The sequence below is a fragment of the Quercus lobata genome, chromosome 6, assembly GCF_001633185.2.
Source record: "Quercus lobata isolate SW786 chromosome 6, ValleyOak3.0 Primary Assembly, whole genome shotgun sequence".
Classification (NCBI taxonomy): Eukaryota; Viridiplantae; Streptophyta; class Magnoliopsida; order Fagales; family Fagaceae; genus Quercus; species Quercus lobata.
Window position 1 is genome coordinate 27,612,705 of NC_044909.1, and position 19,714 is coordinate 27,632,418.

At 33.7% G+C, this 19,714-nt stretch overlaps 1 protein-coding gene across 3 annotated transcripts; it reads right to left on the bottom strand.

The window, feature by feature from the left end:
- Positions 1–2,378: 2,378 nt before the first annotated feature.
- LOC115950980 lies at positions 2,379–16,790 on the bottom strand. 3 transcript variants are annotated; one of them, XM_031068268.1, is made up of 3 exons: positions 16,675–16,790; positions 3,148–3,479; positions 2,379–3,028 (listed from the first exon to the last, which is right to left on the bottom strand). In XM_031068268.1, the coding sequence occupies exons 2-3, from the start codon at positions 3,412–3,414 to the stop codon at positions 2,714–2,716; spliced, it is 582 nt and encodes a 193-aa protein (XP_030924128.1). In that variant the 5' UTR covers positions 3,415–3,479; positions 16,675–16,790; the 3' UTR covers positions 2,379–2,713. The 3 variants fall into 3 exon arrangements, with proteins under 3 accessions (XP_030924128.1, XP_030924130.1, XP_030924129.1); XM_031068270.1 differs by lacking the exon at positions 16,675–16,790 and adding an exon at positions 6,196–6,348; XM_031068269.1 differs by lacking the exon at positions 16,675–16,790 and adding an exon at positions 4,343–4,418.
- Between the last annotated feature and the right edge of the window lie 2,924 nt (positions 16,791–19,714).

The following is a 19,714-nucleotide window of genomic DNA, read 5'->3' on the forward strand; positions in this document are numbered from 1 at the left end:
TCTACAGCAACAGTAACCAATACATAGTATATATTATTTTCAAAGGACGTGGACGTGGACGTGTGTAACATTGGATTGGTTTTGTGATATTATTCTAGAAACGATTGTGTGGGATTCTTTTCTTGACTATGTGTGATGTGTCCTTTGTTTACGCTAAAAGCGCACGCGGCTACGCGACACGTGGTGAAAGAGAAAAACAAAAGTATTAGAAGTCAGAAGCTGATGGTTGGTTGGTACCGGTAGATGTTGAGTTTAGTTGATTTGGTTAATGCGCACTTTGAATGATTTTAGGATTCTATCCGGGCTAGAAAGGTCTAAACATCTTTAATGTCATTTGGTAAGAGATTTGTAGCAATTTGATTGAGTAAAAAAGTGTGGGTAAAAAGTGTGTGAAAATATATGGAGTTCGTTTGGATTGAGCTTATTGTTGTTGAAACTGAAAACTGAAAACACTGTAGTAAAATAATTTTTAAATGTGTAAATAGTACCGTGCGACCCATTTTTAATATTTTTTAATATGTGAACAGTGTCAGCACAGTGCATGAACAATGCATTCACTGTTTATAACAGTAAAATTTGTCTCCCAAAGTCAACAAATGCGGGCCAAAAAAAAAGAGAAAACGTGAACTGGAGAAAACACGGACGCAAGACGCGGAGCCCAAACGCCCTCATGTTGTGGTGTTTAAATAATAGTTTTCATTGTTTAAACACGGTTACCAAACGAGGCCTTTATCTCCCCCAATATTCTTACCATAATTCTTATCATCCTTTTGTGAATGATAAATATTGTCTTTATAACTTTTTCACAACAAATTTTAAGTAATAAATTATTATTTGTGGGAAAAATAATAATAATTTCAATAATTTGCTCAAATTAGAAAGAGTAACAACTTACTAGTACTATTTAAGATTTATTGTCAAAATATTGTGGACGCATAACTTCTTTTTGTATATTATCCTAAATTATAGGTAAAACTTTCAAAATTAAAGAGAAGTGTTACACACACAATATTTTTATAACAAATCATAAGTAATAAATTGTTATTGATTCTAATTTGAATACACAACTTAAATTACTTTTTTATCCACCTATAACAGTCAATAACAATTTACAACTTAAAATTTGTTGTGAAAATGTTGTAGATGTACTATTACTCAAAATTAAAATGTAATTTTTTTTATTACTTACTTTTTTATCATCAAGTAACTAACACTCCGTTTGTTTCAAATGTAAAATATTTGCAAAGGTAAAATATTTTACATGTAAAATATTTACAGGAAAATATTTTCATTTTACAGTGTTTGGCAATGTATATGAAAATGTTGTGTAAAATATTTTTCGATGCTTGGCACAATGTAAAATGAAAAAAAAAAAAAGTAAAAATTTAAAATTGTACTGAGACATTACCAATGGCTAAAATCCAAAGTTTAATAACCATGGAAAATGGCATCTGTTGAATTTCAAGTGTTCTAGTATTATCTTCATACACACATCATCTACTCAGTTACATATCCAGGTATTGAACATGTGTCAAAGAATGTACTAGATGAATCATTGATAACAACAAAGATTCAATATATCAAAATATCACTACATGAACGTGTCAAAGAATGTGCTAGATGAATCAATATATAACAACAAAGATTCAAGACCACAGCTGGCACCCTTAGTTTCCGGCCCCATGCAGATATCTAGTGAGTTCACTTGTTGTAATAATCATGACTAATGCAGCTACACAGGGAGTTCGGCAAAGCAAAACATCATTTTGCCTTCTTCTAGTAGCAAAATGTCCATTTGGGTCATGGAACATGTCCACAGTACTAAGGTGGAGTTTGGATCCATGTCATGCGTCTACGTTTTAGCAATTGTGCGTTTTCAGCCTTTATTTATTTTTTATTTTTTTAAGATTAGCGCCTGTGTCATTGTTCATTGTCCATGAACAGTGATTTTAGGCTTATGAACAGTAAAAAATATGATGAACAGTAATTTCTCACACATTTAAAAATTATTTTGCTACAGTGTTTTCAGTTTTCAGTTTCAACAAAAATAAGTTGTATCCAAACGGACCCTAAATTGAAACCAAAAATTCTATAAAGCATTTGAGTCGTCAACGACCATGCTTTCTCTTTTTCTGGCCCTTGCCAACAGAGAAAGAACCAACTACATACCGTGAATTAACAAAATGAAAGAACCTGCAGAATATTTCTCAACCAATATAGTAGAACCTACAAAAATATAGTTGAACAAAATATAATATTATCATAATACTAATGAATCCAAAATATAACATTATTTCATAATAACTCCAAAACGTGTCATTCAGTGTTGCATAACCATCCATAAGCACACTTACAATAACAAAACCCAAAGACTATGACAATATAGGTAACATTAACACATAATCTTCAAAAATATGGAATTGTTCCATAATTATTAATAACCTAAAGAATACCATGGTACCACTAACATGTTTCACACAACGTATCCAGTAGCTTCAAGTTAGAAGGTTTTGTTGAAAAATTTCTCCAACCAAAGCTTTCTCATCCTATCATTTTTAGCCATAAAGGCCCTTCCTGCCTTTTCATCATTAACCCAATGATCAAAAGCTTCATCAAGCATGTCTTCTTCAAAGCCTTCAACATTCATCACTACTTTATGAAGCTCATTCGTATTAACTAGGCCATGACTCAGATCTGTAACAGCTACTGCAATCTATTTGAGTTGTTCAATCATCTCACTAAAAGGACTATCTTCATTCATAGCTGCATAAGTTCTCTTTTTATGGCTCCTTCCCTTAGATGAAGTTCCATTGGAAGCTTCATGGGCATCTTTTGTCAACGTATCAGAGTCACCTTCAAATTCTAGATTTTGGATGTCATTATGTGGGGTCTCATTTTCAACCAATGGAGAACGTTCACTCCATTGCTTTGAAAAGCCACCAGTTGCCATGTCCTTACCAACAACAATAGCCATCTCATCATACTGATCAATTTTTTTATTTAAATAAGGCGCATGAGCGGGATGAGCCTGTTCAAAGAAATATGACAATGTCAATAAATTGGATGATTTAATATAATAAATGTATAAATCATTATTGATCCTCAAAAAAAAAAAAAAAATGAAGCTTATTTATATAAATTTCATACCAACACTTCAGCACCATAAGTTTGCTTGTCACATGTGATCATTTTCAAATTATCATCCCAACCAAATCCACTTTTTTTTCGAATCTCCTGAATGACTTTCCACTCTTTTCTAATCGTACGAAGATGGTTATGCACATGTGATGCATGACACTCTACATTAAACTTCACACCAATTTCTTTTGCCACTTTGTCAAGGGATTGAGACTTATATTTGTTTGAGGGCTTGTTGCCTTGTTCAGCCTCAACAACCAACATTTTAAACAGCATGTCACACTTTGGTTGTGTCCACCCAAGTTAAGATCCTGGTTCTTTCCCCTTGTTCTTGGACATTGCTATAGCCAAAAGGACAATCTAATGAATCACAACCATTATGATAATAATAATATAAAACATTATTACAAAAATAAAAATTAAACTATGGAACAAAAAATTCATCATCCAAAAACAATGCAAAGCCATGTGACTTGAACTTGAGGAACCAAATAACAATTTTAACTGTTTCCCCACAAAAATATTCAATTATTACATTTTAAAAAGTGTACAAGATATCCACTTATGCTCTGTTAGCAACCAAATACAAAGCCAAATAAAGTTGACAGTACATAATCATAGAAAGTTGTAATACATCATCAACAAATAACTCCAAACAGCTTAGACTAAATAAATTTATGCATGTCTCCTAATTATGTTGTCAGCCCACATTGCTTGACATATCTCATCCCTCTTATTCCATTCTCTACTTTCCACTATAGCTTCGCATCGGCTAGGTTGGACTCGATCACTAGACTCTGCCTCACATGTTTTAGCTTGCATAATTGGGTCATTAGGATCAACCCCCATGATGTGATTGTGAATAACACCACATGCTAAAACTACATCCACTTGTGTATTAAAAGACCAAAATGGTTCTACATCCAAGACATGAAAACGTTTTTTTATAACTCCAAACCCTCGCTCAATGGTAGTTCGCAATGAAGAATGACGAAGGTTGAATAATTCTTTTGCATTTTCAGGTGGATGATCACTAAACTCTTTCAAATGATATCGAAAACTTCGATAAGGAGACAAGATTCCAAGTCTATTTCTATAACCAGCATCACCAAGATAATATTTACCTACAAATTATGAATCAATTTTTTTTAAAAAAAAATTCCAGCATAAAACCAAACATAAAGGCTAGTTATCTATATAATACCTTCTGGAATTTTAAGTCCCCTTGGTCTACTAAGTGCATCATTTAAAATACGAGAATCATGAGCACTGCCTTCCCAACCAGTTAACACATAGATGAATCTTAAGTCAAACGAAACTGCAGCTAACACACTTTGTGTTGTCCCCCCCTTTCGACCACGAAACCTTCCTTGGATTTCAATTAGAACAGATGCACGAACATGAGTTCCATCAATTGCTCCCACACAATCCTAATGATGACCAATATTAAGTAATGTTCATTTCAAAAATCACCTAACAAATAAAAAAACAACAAACAAAATTTGAAAAGCTTACCTTAAAGTAAGGATAAAACCTTCTACTATTCCTTATCTCTGGGGGTGTAGAATTGTCAAGTAATCTAACAACATGCCTATATAACTACAAAACTGCTTTAAGGACAATTTTAAAATATCGATAAGTTGTCTTAATCGATCTATGAAACCAGGCAGCAATGACTCGAAACCTAACATTATGGTCAATAGTATGCAAAAGCATCAACACTTGCTCTATAACAGACATGTAGATAGTCTCACGTACCAAGTTTCTCTCAACAAGAATTCTACATAATTCATAGAAAGCTACAGGTCTCATTCTTATCATAAAACTGCAATGTGCGTCACCTCGATGAAGAATATCACTTATAAAACCTTCTCTTTCATAATCCCGATTCACACGAGGTTGCCTAATTATAAATCTCCTAGACCTAATATCTTTTAATATTATAGCTCCCACAGCAAGGACAAATGCAACTGTGGCAAGAACTGCTGCTTGAATTTTTTTGGTTATCCATCTACATAACAAAACCAAGATAATGGGCTCTTTTAACTTTCTTTGGCCACACAAAACTAAAACAAAATAGAAAAAGCCAATCACACAACCAAAAAGCAAAGGTAGCAACCAAATAAGTGATCAAAGGTGAGTGGTTGTAGATTTTTAATGGCCCTGTATCCTTTAAAATATCACAACCACATTACCCTTAACCAATGAATCCTTCACCTTACATATATTTACTAAGAACAAATCAATTATAACCTACTCTTGTGGCCAATCATATACATCATATAGCAAAACCCAAAATCTCAGAATTGTTACAAAAGCCACTAGCTTTATATCTTATGGCAAACCCAAAATCAAGCAATCATCTAGTTTAACAACCGCGCCCAGAACAATGCAAAACCAATTATATAAAACACATCCAGTTGCTAACAAAACATACAAAATCAAAGAATAAATGGAAGCAAATGTTTCTATTATAAATGCTTCAAAAAAAAAAAAAAAAACCCATTTGCCTAAATCAGTTGTACTCTAACCCCACCGATCACCAATCCATTTTTAGATTGAAAAATTCAAACAAGCACGCACATAGTATTAACTAAAAATCAACAGCCCCAACCTCCCCTGCCAGTGGACTCTGCTCACTCCCCGTTCCAACATCCTTACTCTTGCAGATTTTTTTATTTCTGTTGCTTTTATTTGGGTCAAAAGGTTTTGTAACAGTGTTGCTTACCTTGCAACTAAGTTTGCTTTCCTGTTTCTTTAATAAGGATAATTTGCCCCCAGCCTTTTCGGCTTGCTGCAAGGCAAATTATCCCATGTGTGCTTCCTTTTTTTAAGTAATACATTGCAAATTATCAAAAAAAAAAAAAAACTAAAAATCAAAAACCAAAAACCCAGTAACAAGAAGCGGGCACAAAAGCCAAAATGAAACAAAACCATACGACACACCAGATCAAACAACAAATCTAACCTAAGAAAACCGAAAACCCAGAGAAGGGTTAGAGATCAAGAAAAATGAAAAGAAAATGAGAAATCTAATCTAAAAAGGCAGAAAAGTACCTGGTTTTGCCGGTGATGGGCGGCGCCAGAGGAAGCTGGAGCTGGCTAGTGGTGCCTTGGACCTTGAAGCCGAAGATTGGAGGCAGAGGGGACCAAAGGTGGCTGGGTTTTTTGGAGAGAAATCTGAGAGGGTGGCTGGATTTTTTTGGAGAGATATACGAGACGAGAGTTTTAGCGCGAAAGTGCAAGAGTGATAAGTATCGGGGTGTGAAGGATTGAGCAAATGTAAAATGTTTTCCCAAAATTTTAAGTGTAAAATATTTTACATAAATTTGCTTAGATTGATTTGATTGACTGAAAATATTTTACTTTTGATTAAATATTTTACTGTAAAACAAATACTGTAAAATTGAAAAATATTTTCCTGAAAATATTTTACATTAAAACAAACAAAGCGTAAGATACTTTTTTTTGAGAAAAAATAAATAAGATACTTATTATTATCAAAATCCATACTAATCTCAAATATAACTATAGAGACATTTAGAGCAGTAGTATCCGAGTATCTATACTCATTTTACACTCGAAAAATCTATTTTATTTATTTTAACATATCACTTAACAATTCACCCATATCTCATCTTTTATTTTAACCTACAACACATTAAAATAATATAAAACTAACTCATCTATCTTTCTTCTCTCCCATCTCTCTTCCTCACTGAATTTGTCTCTCTTCCTTTTTGTCTCTCCCTCTCTCTCAACCGCCTACTAGGCTACCACCAAACCCAAACCCAAAACCACCACTAGTCGAAACCTAGAACAATCCATTAACCACAACTAACCAAAACTGAAATCACCACCAACAACAACCAAAGCAACCACCACAACCAGCCACAATCACGATCACCACGCCACAATCAACAACCACACGCAAAACTCGTTAAACCCACAACCACCAAAACCCATTAACCCCACAACCACTGTCGTAATCTGCCATAACTACCACAAACCCACAAAGTCAATCAAGTAGCACAACCATCACAGCCACCACCATTAGAATCCACTATAACTACCACAAACCCACAAAGTCAACCAAGCAAAACCTTTCATGGTCTCCTCCATAACCACTATGATCTCCAACACAACAAGCGCACCAATCTCCACCACTACAAACCTAGCAAACCCACTAATCTCCACCCTAGCAAACCCACTAATTTGAGAGAGATGAACAATAAATAGAGGGGGGGGGGGGAAGAGAGAGAGTGTGTGTGTGTGAGAGTCAGCTGAGATAGAAAAGAGAGAGAAGAAATAGAGAATAAATACATATAATAAATTCATTTAAACTTGCTACAATAACTTCTTATATAAGAAGTTATTGTAGCAAAGTGTAAAAAAAAATAGATATTAACACCTAGGCAAAGAAGGTTTTTGGTGTTTGTGGGTTCTAAAATAACAATTTGGGGGCTTTACACCCCTAATGCTAATACTCTTACAACCATCCATATATTTGCTAAGGAATAAGCCTAGTAACACAATTTTTTCCACAACTTGCTGAAGTTGTAGATTGTGAGTAATGGAAATAAGGCACGTTAATAATAGATCCTTTTGAAAGTGATTGTTTACCGCTTACAACATGCACTTAAGCAAGTTGTTAAAAAGAAGTTGTATCCATAGCAAAGTTGTTTGCCAAGAACTTTGTACTTCAATGGCATAGCTTGGTTTAGGGTTCAAATTCCCACACACCACGTATTATAATTTTGTAACAAATGAATTTAAATGGGAAAAAAAACTATCTCTATATTTTTTTTCAATAAAAGTAGTGTCTATTGAGGACTCTTTTTTCACCCTATGTGGCACTACTTCATTGGCAACCCATGCTACATCAACATATTATTGATTTTTTGGTTGGGATCATAACCCATGATATCATCAACATCAACATATGGATCGGCCTCACATAATGAATCAAAACTCACGGCCCATATTACCTCTCTCATATTCATGGAAAGCGGCTTTTTCAACAAAAACTCATATTCACACAAAATGACAACAAAACCCGAGGTACGTCATCTCATCTTCGGCTTATGATCCAAGCTCATAAGTCGCTTTGGGGAAACTTTGGGAGTCATGGTTTGGAGGGCCAAGAGGTATGTTTAGTAAAGCTCCAACGATTCAAAGTTGATAAAAGAAACATGTTGTTTGGCATGTCTTCTTCAACTCCCTGAACTCTGACAAGTCCATATGTAGCAGGTAACATATGGTAAGCATCTCTTATCACATAGCACTTAAAATGATAAGACTCCCTATTGCTTTTTTCCTAAAACTTAATATTCATCATATGGCAAATATTCAAAATCTCCAGCCATCTAACTGCTGAGAAAATAACTGTTCATTTAATCCCCAGTTGTTGCTATACAAATTTAGAAATTTCATTATATTATTCTACATAAACTACATTACTACTTTTAGCTAAAATCCAACTCAAACACATGGCCTAATCTGATTGGCTATCTTTAATCTACAACTATATAAAAAATATTCATGATATCTCTAATACCTAGCTACTGTCTGCCACAATCAAACCATATATTTCTCTGCCAGCTGCTAGAGCAGAGCATTAAATACTCTTCTTACTTACAAAGATTATGTCACAACACAATGAGACTTTAACTAAATCTCTAAAACTTCATTAACTTTCAACCAATCCTTCTATTACTTACTAAAAATGTGTTGTAATGAACCTTGTACCAAAAAACATAAACACCCAAAAAGGAAACATTTCCAGCAGAACCCCAGCAATGTATTCAGCACTTGACATCTAGTGGAAGTGATATCATCAGCCATTTAATGCTGAAATCCCAACAACCAGCTGTTATACCCAAAATAGCAAGATACCCTTGAAAGTGATCTTACCATTTTCAGCCAAATCCATGAAATAAATGCTGAATGTCCTCTTCAGCAATCTGAAATCACCCAATTGACCTCATCTACTTCTACCCAAAGCAACAACTGTCTTATGACAGCTGTCTCATGATAGCTGTCACGGCTTTTCCTGTCAGCTGGGACAGCTTTTTCAGAACAAATGTAACAGCTGACCTAGCAGTATTAGCATTACTAATTTTCCACATTTGGCTAAAACCAAAACTAACTAAAGTAACTATTTTTTTCTTCCCAAAATACCTTCCTTTTCTACTACTCTTTCCCGAGCAACTCTTACCCAAAACAGCAAAAACATTTTAAAGCTAAACATACCATTTTTTGGCCAAATCTTAGGATGGATTTTTTGAAGATTTATTGCTAGTTGAGACAAATTTTGGCTGATATTCTTTACTAAAATACCCCCTTAAACTCAACTCTAAATAAAACCCCTCATCAACACCTCAAAGGGGGTGACACCAATGGAGAACAACTCTCTCACAAACTTCTCTATTCTCTCTACCTCTAATTATCTTCTTAAGCTCTTAATGAAGTTCGGATCTTCTGAGTTTTTTAGTTTCTAAATTAGGAACTAAACTCTTCAACCCTTAACTTATAAATGCCTTTCATAAGCCCTCATACATCCCAGCATAAAATCCCAGCAGCTTTGCTAAACACACTACAACACCATTACTCTCTTATACTCATTCTCTCACTCTCCATATCCAGAAAATACATACTGCTTATATCTCCAAATACCTAAACACATCTCCATACTCTTCTCTTACAAAATCTCTTCTCTTGGAAAGCAATCTCTACAACTTCTCCAACAGTTATAATCTCATATTTTTACTATCTTTGACCACCATATTTATCATACTTCCATATATCATACATACTACATCCCATAAAACTTCTATATCTTTTACCATCTCCACGCTTCTCAAGAGATATCAAACACTCATACCAAAAGCCCTTCTTATGGAAGGCATAAAACTTCTAATGCTAAAGCCCTTCTCCTAGAATGCACCAAGATCTCATATCAAAGCCCTTCTCATGGAAGACACAAATCCATCTTACATAAAGCCCTTCTCTTAGAAGGCACAAGTACTCCATACAAAAGCCCTTCTCATGGAAGGCAACACTATTCATAACTTCACAACAACTAAAAGAGCATTTAAATGCATGATAAGAGGAGTAAGCTTAACTAGCCCCTACACACAGCTAGACATACTCTTTCTCCCTCTAGTTACACGCATTTTTCCCCCTCAATTTTGAGGTCATCATGGCGAACTGCCCCTCTACCGCTAGAGTCATTCTGTTGGGATACTGTCTACTCACTGATGCTACACCGTTGGGGCTGCAAACCATCAGAGAATAAGTGACTCTGCTTCCATATTTTTAAATTTACATCATAGAATACATGATTACTTCACATTTAAATACATATTACTTTATTCCAACTACTATTACAACTATTAACCATGGCTTAAACTCATTTAAATGTATGATAAGAAGGGCAAGCTTAACTAGCCTCTACCGCTGGCATTCTGCTGGAATCCTATCAGCTCACTGATGCTACACAGCTAGAGTTATAAACCATACAAAGATAAGTGACTTTGCTTCCATATCTTTAAGTTTACATCATTGAGTACATGATTACTTTACCTCTAAAATAAATACTACCTTATTTCAACTGTTATTACAATTACTAATCAAAGCTATTATATCAAACGCATATTATATATTTATTCAACCATTATTGTAATTTTTAGACTTTGGCTTTAATGGTTTTGTAGACTTAAAAATACGCTGGTAGCCATTGGACCACATGGCCCAATGTTGAGTTCCGGATGCAACTCCCTGAATAGAACCCGAGCCTAGTAAGGTCATCCCTCCAACGAACCATACGTGGCTGGGCAACCGAAAAAGGCCCCCGAATAGTGTCATCTAAAAATTGTCATATATTAATGACAAGAAAAATAAAGTATTTCATTATGTATAACAACTAAGGGTGAAGCCAAAGGGGCGAGGGAGGGCAATTGCCCCCCTCCCACTCAAGGTATCGGTCTTAAAAACAATTATATTTTTTCTATAAAAAAAAAAAATAGATTTCAATTTTTTTATTAATATTTTAAATTCAAAATTTCTTTATTCAAAACAATTGTCAACTATCACCATCTAGTCAATTTTTTTTTTTTAAAAAAATACATATTATATATTCACAATATCTCCTGATCAATGTGTCAAATTTCATATATTGCTTTTAAAAAAACAATTTTTTTATACTATTATAATTTTTTAAGGTCTTTTGCAATCAATTCACCCTTCTATAGTTGGAAATGAAATTTAAGATACAAAAATATTGACACTTCTAAATTAATTCAAAATAAAAACATCACACATCATCTTCAAAAAAGTAAGGCATGCATAGAACATTTTAAAATTTTAGAGTATATAATCATATTGTTAACTTCTAAGAGCATTCACATTAGTGGTGTTAAAAATAGCTAAATTAGCTATTTTAACACCCCAAACACCAAAACACATACTTTATTAGTGGTGCTTAATTTTATTTTTTTTAGCAACTAGATACAGTAAGTTGATACTATTTGTTTATTAATTTCTCTCTCTTTTTTTAGCAACTAGATACAGTAAGTTGCTACTATTTGTTTATTAATCTCTCTCTCTCTCTCTCTCTCTCTCTCTCTCTCTCTCTCTCTCTCTCTCTCTCTCTCTCTCTTCACCAAAGATCATTTCATTTTTAGAAAAGATCATAAAAAATAACACCGTGGCTTTCAACTAGTCTATAGTTGCAAATCCGTTTTGGATAAGCTTAAATCCCTCTCCAATTCCAATATCTTCTAATCTCCTATTCTCACGCTTAGGGGTGTTCGCAGTGTAGTGTGGTGCGATTTTGGGTCATTTTTAGCACCATACTTTACAATGTGGTTTAGCCAAAATCATAACCACACAACACCTCATTTTTATGGTCACATGTATGATGGAATGTATAAGATAAGATTTGAGTCCGGTATATTTTTCAAATTGTGGACTTTTCCTGCCTAGCCAAAAACTAATTTTTTTTCCCTTTATTTCGGGCCAAGTTTAAAACTATTGAGTTAGTTTTTCTTTATTTTGGGCTAGTTTTTATAATCAACACTTACTAGGGTTATTAAACTTTTTTTTTTTTTTTGGAAAACTAGGGTTATTAAACTATTAATAATATATTTAATATTAAAAAAAATAAATATATTAATATATAGAGAGGTTGTGATGCGGTGCGGTTTCTTATTATAAAAGCGCAAACTGCACTGTACCATGAGGTGCTATGCACTGTTACTTGCAGTGCGGTTATGCCATTTTGTGAGTGGTTTTGGTGCAGTTTTTGTAGTTTGGTGAATACTCACGCTTATGGGTTGATAGATTTTATGGGTCGTTTCGTGATGACAATAGTGGATTGCTGGGTTTTGTGAGTGGCAGTGGTGGTGGTTTGTAGAATTGGGTGTCAGTTATGTGATCCATTTTGGTTGGTGTTGTGGTTGTTTTACTGAGCGGCAGTTGTGGTTGGTGGCTTTTATGCCTAGTGGTAGCAGTGGCGATGGCTATTGGTGATGGGATTTTGTGGCTAGTTGTGGGGTTTGTTCGGTTTTTGTGACAAAAAGGAAGAGAGAAGAAGTAAGAAAGAAATTAATAAATAAATAAATAGTATTTGACCATGATGTCAAAAATAAGAGAATCAATGTAGAGTGAGTTGTGAAATGATGTGCTAAAATAGGTAAAACAGATTTTGAGGTGCTAAATGCTTAAAATTTTAGCACCACCAATATGAATGCTTTAAATTAATTTATTTTTTCATTTTACTTTTAACTATTGAAATGATTTGTTTGGAATATCATATATTTAAATTAATCTTTTAACTTCATATATTAATGACTGTACGTGAATGAAAATCAATTACCAACTCCAAATGGATAGGGAGTTAATATGAGATTCTCCAATACAACTAATTTGTAGAGAATGAGTTTCCGAGGTCAACTTTTGTATACTTTAATGGTTTAGTTTCGAGTTAATGGAAAAACAACAAGTTATTTATAAGAAAGAAGAAGATTCAATATTAACTCTTCCTCGGGTGGGCTCAAGAATCTCTATTTCATATAAAGTTCAAGTCTCGGTTACAGAGTATAGATGCACAAGGTATATTTCTCTTTCAATTTTTTGTGTGTCCCCCCCCCCCATTCTGGAGGACTTCCATTTCTTTATATAGTTATATAAATTACATCACAACCCTCCACTTGTACAACCACTGATCTTTCTTTAGATGCTTGTCCCATCAAGGTTTCGTTGGAAGTTGTAGGATGTGCTATAAGCTGTGAGGGTACTGTTCAGGGGTCATTTTGCCATTAATGCGATCAGTTGAGTTGGTGCAATGCATTGAATGCAGAGGTGATGAGTACTTTACCTGGATATTTCCCTTCTTCTTTTCTTGCATGTCTCTACCTCCTTCCTTGGTATTTTGTCTTTTGGTCCAAATGGCTTACTTAAAGCCTTCCGAGGAATGCTCGCTCTTCAAACTCCTCAGGTGGTCGGCTTCACCTCTTCGGCTCTCATCTATGTATTGGGTTAGAACTTATGAGAGAGTGGGCCTTTCCATCTCCTCGAGTTAGGCCCACGGGGTACTATTCTATGTTCGAATCTTACTCTTACCCCTCCCACAATGACTATTGTGAGAGACCGAGAACTCGGCTCTCAAAAAGAGTTTAGGCATTGGCACCTTCTCTTTTTAGGATTATATGGATTTGCCACTTATTTTATAAGAAAAATAAGAAAGCTATACAAAAGATTACAAGATGTCTTGAATAATACACGTTCTCATTAATTTAAATAAGTACAACTTGATAGAAGGAACCATACATAACTTTGTTTCCTAGTTACAATTTAATAAAAAAGTTACAAGGCCTTGTTTCCTAGTTACAATCTATCAAAAGAAAATAAGACATTATTCTACGAACCAAAAACCTAAAGTTCGAGGGTTAGGTTAAGAATGGAAAGGTGGCAGACACCTATTCTACCTAGACGGAGTCTGGTCTTCTATACATTAAATGATCTTTTAAATACCCATTAAAAAATTATATGCAAATTGTTGTATTAATATTCCTAGATCTATGGTTGGTTAATGAATGTTCAAATAGTGTGTAAAACACCTTGAATGTTTAGACCCCCAATTTACAAATTACCAATTCAAGCTTATTATCAAAAAATATATGTGTGGAATATGAACATAAGCTAAACACAGAATTAATAAAACAATCTAAACCAAATAAAATCACAACCACAACAGAAATTAAATGGCATAGATTAAGCGAAGAGAGATGCAAACACAAAGACAACACAGCGATGTGTTATCGAAGAGGAAACTGAAGTTCTTGACGTAAAACCTCTCCGCCGCCCTCCAAGTGGTCAATAATCCACTCGAAAATGAAGTTGGGATACATGAACAGTAAAAGACCCTCCAAGCCTAATCTACCCAGTGTACCTAAGCCCTCCAAGCTTCTTGCTCCAACGAGGTTACACCGAACCTTTTTATTTTCTAGCTTACCGGATTCCGCTATAACCCATAGCATCAACTAATATCAATTGGTTACTTCCTAATTGCTTCCCAAGCACCAAACAGCCTCCTTACAGATATGGGTATGGTGAGAAAATGTTTTGGCTAATGTACCTCTCAAGGATGTAACAATGGAGAAGGTGAGAGTAGAAGAATTTGGAGAATCAAAGGATGAAGATTGTGGATGAGTCAATCTTATTTTTCTCTAGGGTTTCTCTCTCAAAATTCTCTCTAGAAGCTCTCTACATTTCGTGAGTATAAGGGGTATTTGTACTAGTGTGTGTTTGGAATGCAAAGAGTAAGTTTTTCCAAAACAGAGTGGACTGGCGACTTGACTGAGTAGTGAGTCCAAGCTGCGAGCTAACTGAATGGCCAGACTGGACTTTTTGTCCTGTAGTGCTCCAGCTGGCGTGACTGTTCAGCTCCTCTACATGCTTCACTTGTGTGCATCCTTTGGCGACTTGCAAGCAAGATCCAGTCGCGAGTCCCAAAATTCTCTCTAGAAGCTCTTTACATTTCGTGGGTATAAGGGGTATTTATACTAGTGTGTGTTTGGAATGCAAAGAGTCAGTTTTTCCTAAACAGAGTGGACTGGCGACTTGACTGAGTCGTGAGTCCAAGTTGCGAGCTAACTGAATGGCCAGACTGGACTTTTTGTCTTGTAGTGCTCCAGCTGGCGTGAATGTTCAGCTCCTCTGCATGCTTCACTTTTGTGCATCCTTTGGCGACTTGCAAGCCGCAAGATCCAATCGCGAGTCCCTTGCTGAGTGCACAATCTTGAGTTTTTCTTCACATTCTCTCACACACTACCCTTACATGATTCCCACCTAAATACAGGGTTTGTAAATGTTGAATTACAAGCAAATTTGGCACAGAATAAAGCCAACAAGATGGTTGATTAAATTCAACCTTACAGTTAATATGCAAAAATCTTAGATTTATTGCATTTATGCAAGAAGAAATCAAATCTGAATTTTAATTACATGAAAAGGATTTTTAAAGAGAAGTTTCAAATCTAATATTTAAATTAACAAAAAAAAATGAATTTTTGATGAAAAAAGTTCAGATCTAATTTTTAAAATTAAAAAATAATTGGTTTTAAAAAGAGTTCTCAAATCTGATTTTTAAAATACAAAAGGAATGATCTTTTTAAAAAAGAATTTTCAAATCTGGTTTTTAATTTATTAAACAAAAGAGGTTTTTTACAAAGTTTCCAAATCTGATTTTTTAATTAAAGAACAAAATGAACTTCAAAGAGAAAATTCAAATATAATTTTTTAATTAAAAAATAGAATGGGTTTTAAAAAGAACTTTCAGGTCTGATTTTTTTATTTAGAAAACAAAAGAGACTTTGAAAGTAATTGCCATATCTGATTTTTTATTTAGAAAACAAGGGATTTTGAAAATAAATTTCAGATCTAATATTTAGTTTAGAAAAAGAATATTGAAAATAAATTTCAAATCTAAGTTTTAGTTTAGAAAAAGAATGAGATTTTGAAAATAAATTTCAGATCTGATCTTTAGTTTAGAAAAAGAATGAGATTTTGAAAATAAATTTCAGATCTGATCTTTAGTTTAGAAGAAGAATGAGATTTCAGATCTGATCTTTAGTTTAGAAAAAGAATGAGATCTTGAAAATAAATTTCAGATCTGATTTTTAGTTTAGAAAACAATAGAGATTTTGAAAATAATTTTCAGATCTGATTTTTTAGCTTAAAAAACAATAGAGATTTTGAAAATAATTTTCAGATCTGATTTTTTAGTTTAGAAAAAAAGGGATTCTGAAAATAATTTTCAGATCTGATTTTAATTTACATAAAACAACAGATCTATGATTTAACCATATGTATTATACATCAACATGATCAAACGCATGCACATAAACAAACCAATCATGAGATGTTTACTTGACATAAAGAAAAATCCAAAAACATAAGAAAGATCATGTTAGAAAAGTATGGAGAATTGAATTGGATGCACAAATATGTAAATAAAAATAAGTAGAAGCTTACCTGCATCAATGCATCAATGAACTCTACAATGGAATGGGAAAATTACTTTAGAGTTGGAGAGAGGGTGAGTCTCTCTAAGTCCTAAAGAAATTATACTTAACAGAAAAGAAAGTCTTAAATTTGAACTTCCAGAATTTCTTTAATGTTAAGAGTAGAGGGGTGCTGAATTATGAATTTAATTATGTATTTATAGAGGTGTTGTGCTTAAAAAATAAGGTAGAGTTGCTTAGAAAATCAGTAGACACGAGTTAGGTCGAGTTTCATCTATAAAAAATCAAATCTAATGTGTTTTAACTTGATCTAAAAATTCCTGGGCTGGATTTGGAACCCGTGCCAATCAGCACCATGGAAGTGCCGATCGGCACTTGCCATGTGTCGATCAACACTCTTGAGTGCTTGGCCCATTTTTCTCTTTTGGTTCGATTTGGACTCTTTTTTAGGCATTTTCTGAGTAGGGGATTGCACTTGGACATTTTTTAAACTTGCATTCCAAATAAAATCCATTTTAATTTGATAATTAGATCCTTAAAAGAATAATTATCTGAAAGATAATTATTTTTATAAAGCTTAATTATCAACAATTTCCTTATTATCTGATTATCCATTTTATTCCTATGCAACCAAGCTTATTTTTAATCAAATCCAACAGCCAATCACATAAATTACTTAATGAATTTTAATTATTGACCAATCGAAATTAATTTCAATTAATCACACGTAATCAGCTTCACCTACACAAAATGCGTGTAGACCGTGAAAACTTGATCTCGTGATATCTTTCAATCTGAAGGTCCAATTTGGGAATTGGGCATATCGTCGCAATTGTTGAAGTCTCAAGATCATTTTTATGATATGTGATGAATGATTTAATGTATAAAATGCAATTATGATTTTTGGGTATTCAGAATGATCATTTCAGTCATCTCCCAAGATTAAATTATGGGTGCAAAATTGAGTATCTACAACTTTTTATTCATTTTTTATACATTTGTTTTACATGTTTGAAATAAGTATTTATAATCAGTTTAAATTATGAAGTAGCATAATTTTAATAATGATTATACTAACTCTAATACTATGCGTTAGTAAAATATGGTACATGTATAATACGGTAAGTATACGGATGAGTATTAGTCGGTATCTTTCATGAAAAGTATGTTTCAAAAATTCAGCACAAAAATACAAAAATGGATAAAAAAACGAAACATGTATGATACGGGTATATTACATTTATTTTCAAAAAATTCATGATAAAAAATACGGTAACATTTATATACTTTTAAAAAAAATATAATTACAATAATCTTTGTATTAATTAAAAAATATGTTCCAAATTTTAATTTGAAATAATCATGAATAAATCAACAAAAATACTCAATAGATCAAATTTCATATTTAAACTATTTCAGTATTAGTTATGAAATCCCATAAAAAAGTATTAGATATGAAATATTCAATAGAATAAAATATTTTCAAAATTCTTTTATGAAAGTTTTTACCGTGATATCAATCCTTGGGGAAGTATAAAAGCTATCAGATAAATATTATATATTAAAAAAATTAATAGAATAATAGATTATATGCAATAAGGGAAAATGGGAATGAATTATATATAAGATATATAAGATAGAATTATATTACTAAATAAAGATAAAGAAGAAGAAAGTATATTAGAGCACTAATATTGGGGTGTAAGAGCATTCGCACTGGCATTGCCATATGTCATATGTTGGCAAATTTTACCATTTGTGCACAAAAACCAAGCTTCATCCGGGTTGCTAATTGTAAATTTTTTTACAATACTACTACAGTACCATCTTATATGTAAGAGCATCTCCAGCAGATTAGGCAAATTTATATACTGTTTGGAGAATGAACAGCGACTTTTACCTTTTAGCTACCCACTTTTTCAAATACACTTTTCAACAGATTCTCTATCTCATTCTCTATCTCGTTTAAATATTATTTCTTCATTAATTATTTATTCTTTTTTTAACAACTACACATCTTCCAACATTTTTTTATTCAATACCTTATTATTATAATAGAAAAATAATATTTGAAGAGTGAACAGTAGCTCATCAGACTTGATGAGCTACTGTTCATGAGCCAAAAAAAAATTTAGGTATAGAGAGTCTGTTGGAGTGTCATTTTGTGGGTTTACTCTCTATAATAGAGAGTATTTTGTGTTTAGTGAGCCTATTGGAGATGCTCTAAGATAGTACTATAGGAGCTTGTATATATTTTTTACTAACTTATTTTCTCTCCTTTAGCTATCTCCCACTTTGTCTCTTCGTCTCCCACATCTCTCTCTCATTTCTCTACCTCTTCAACATCTAATTCTCTCTCATTTTCTCTGGTTCTCTCTTTGTAGCAGTGGAGCCTCAATCCGGATGTGGAGACCGGTGTAAGACTGGCGTGGTGGTGAGGTGACGAGGCTGGTGGCACGGTTGAGATCAACGTGGTGGCATAGAGGTTAGCGCGGTGGAGATCGGCATGGAGACCGATGTGGAGATCGGCGTGGAGATCGCTATAGAGATTGACATTTGGTGGGTTTGGTGGTGGTGGCATGGTGGCCCGTTTTTGGGTTTGGTTCTTGCTATGGGTTTCTTAGTGGTTCCTGCTGTGGGTGTCGTGGTATGGTGGCGAGGCTAGTGTTTGTTGTGACTGGTGTTTGGATTTGGGCTATGACTGGTGGTGATTGTTTATGGTGCTGATGCTAGTGTTTGGATTGGGGCTGTGACTGATTCTCACCATGGTGGTGATTGTTTGTTTGGTTGTTGAGAAAGTGAGGGAGAGGCAGGGATAGAAATTAGAGAGAGATTGATAATTTATTTATTATTTTCTTGTATAATTTATATAATTTCAATTTGTTGAATTGTAAAATAAAAGTTGGGATGTTGGATGTATTGTAAAATAGTATGGTATAGTAGATAAAGTAACTTTTGAGATGGTAAAATAGAATAGTTTGAAAATATCGGATGCAAATGCTCTAAAACCCCCCAAATTGCAATTTTAGCAACCCATACCTTGAAATAGT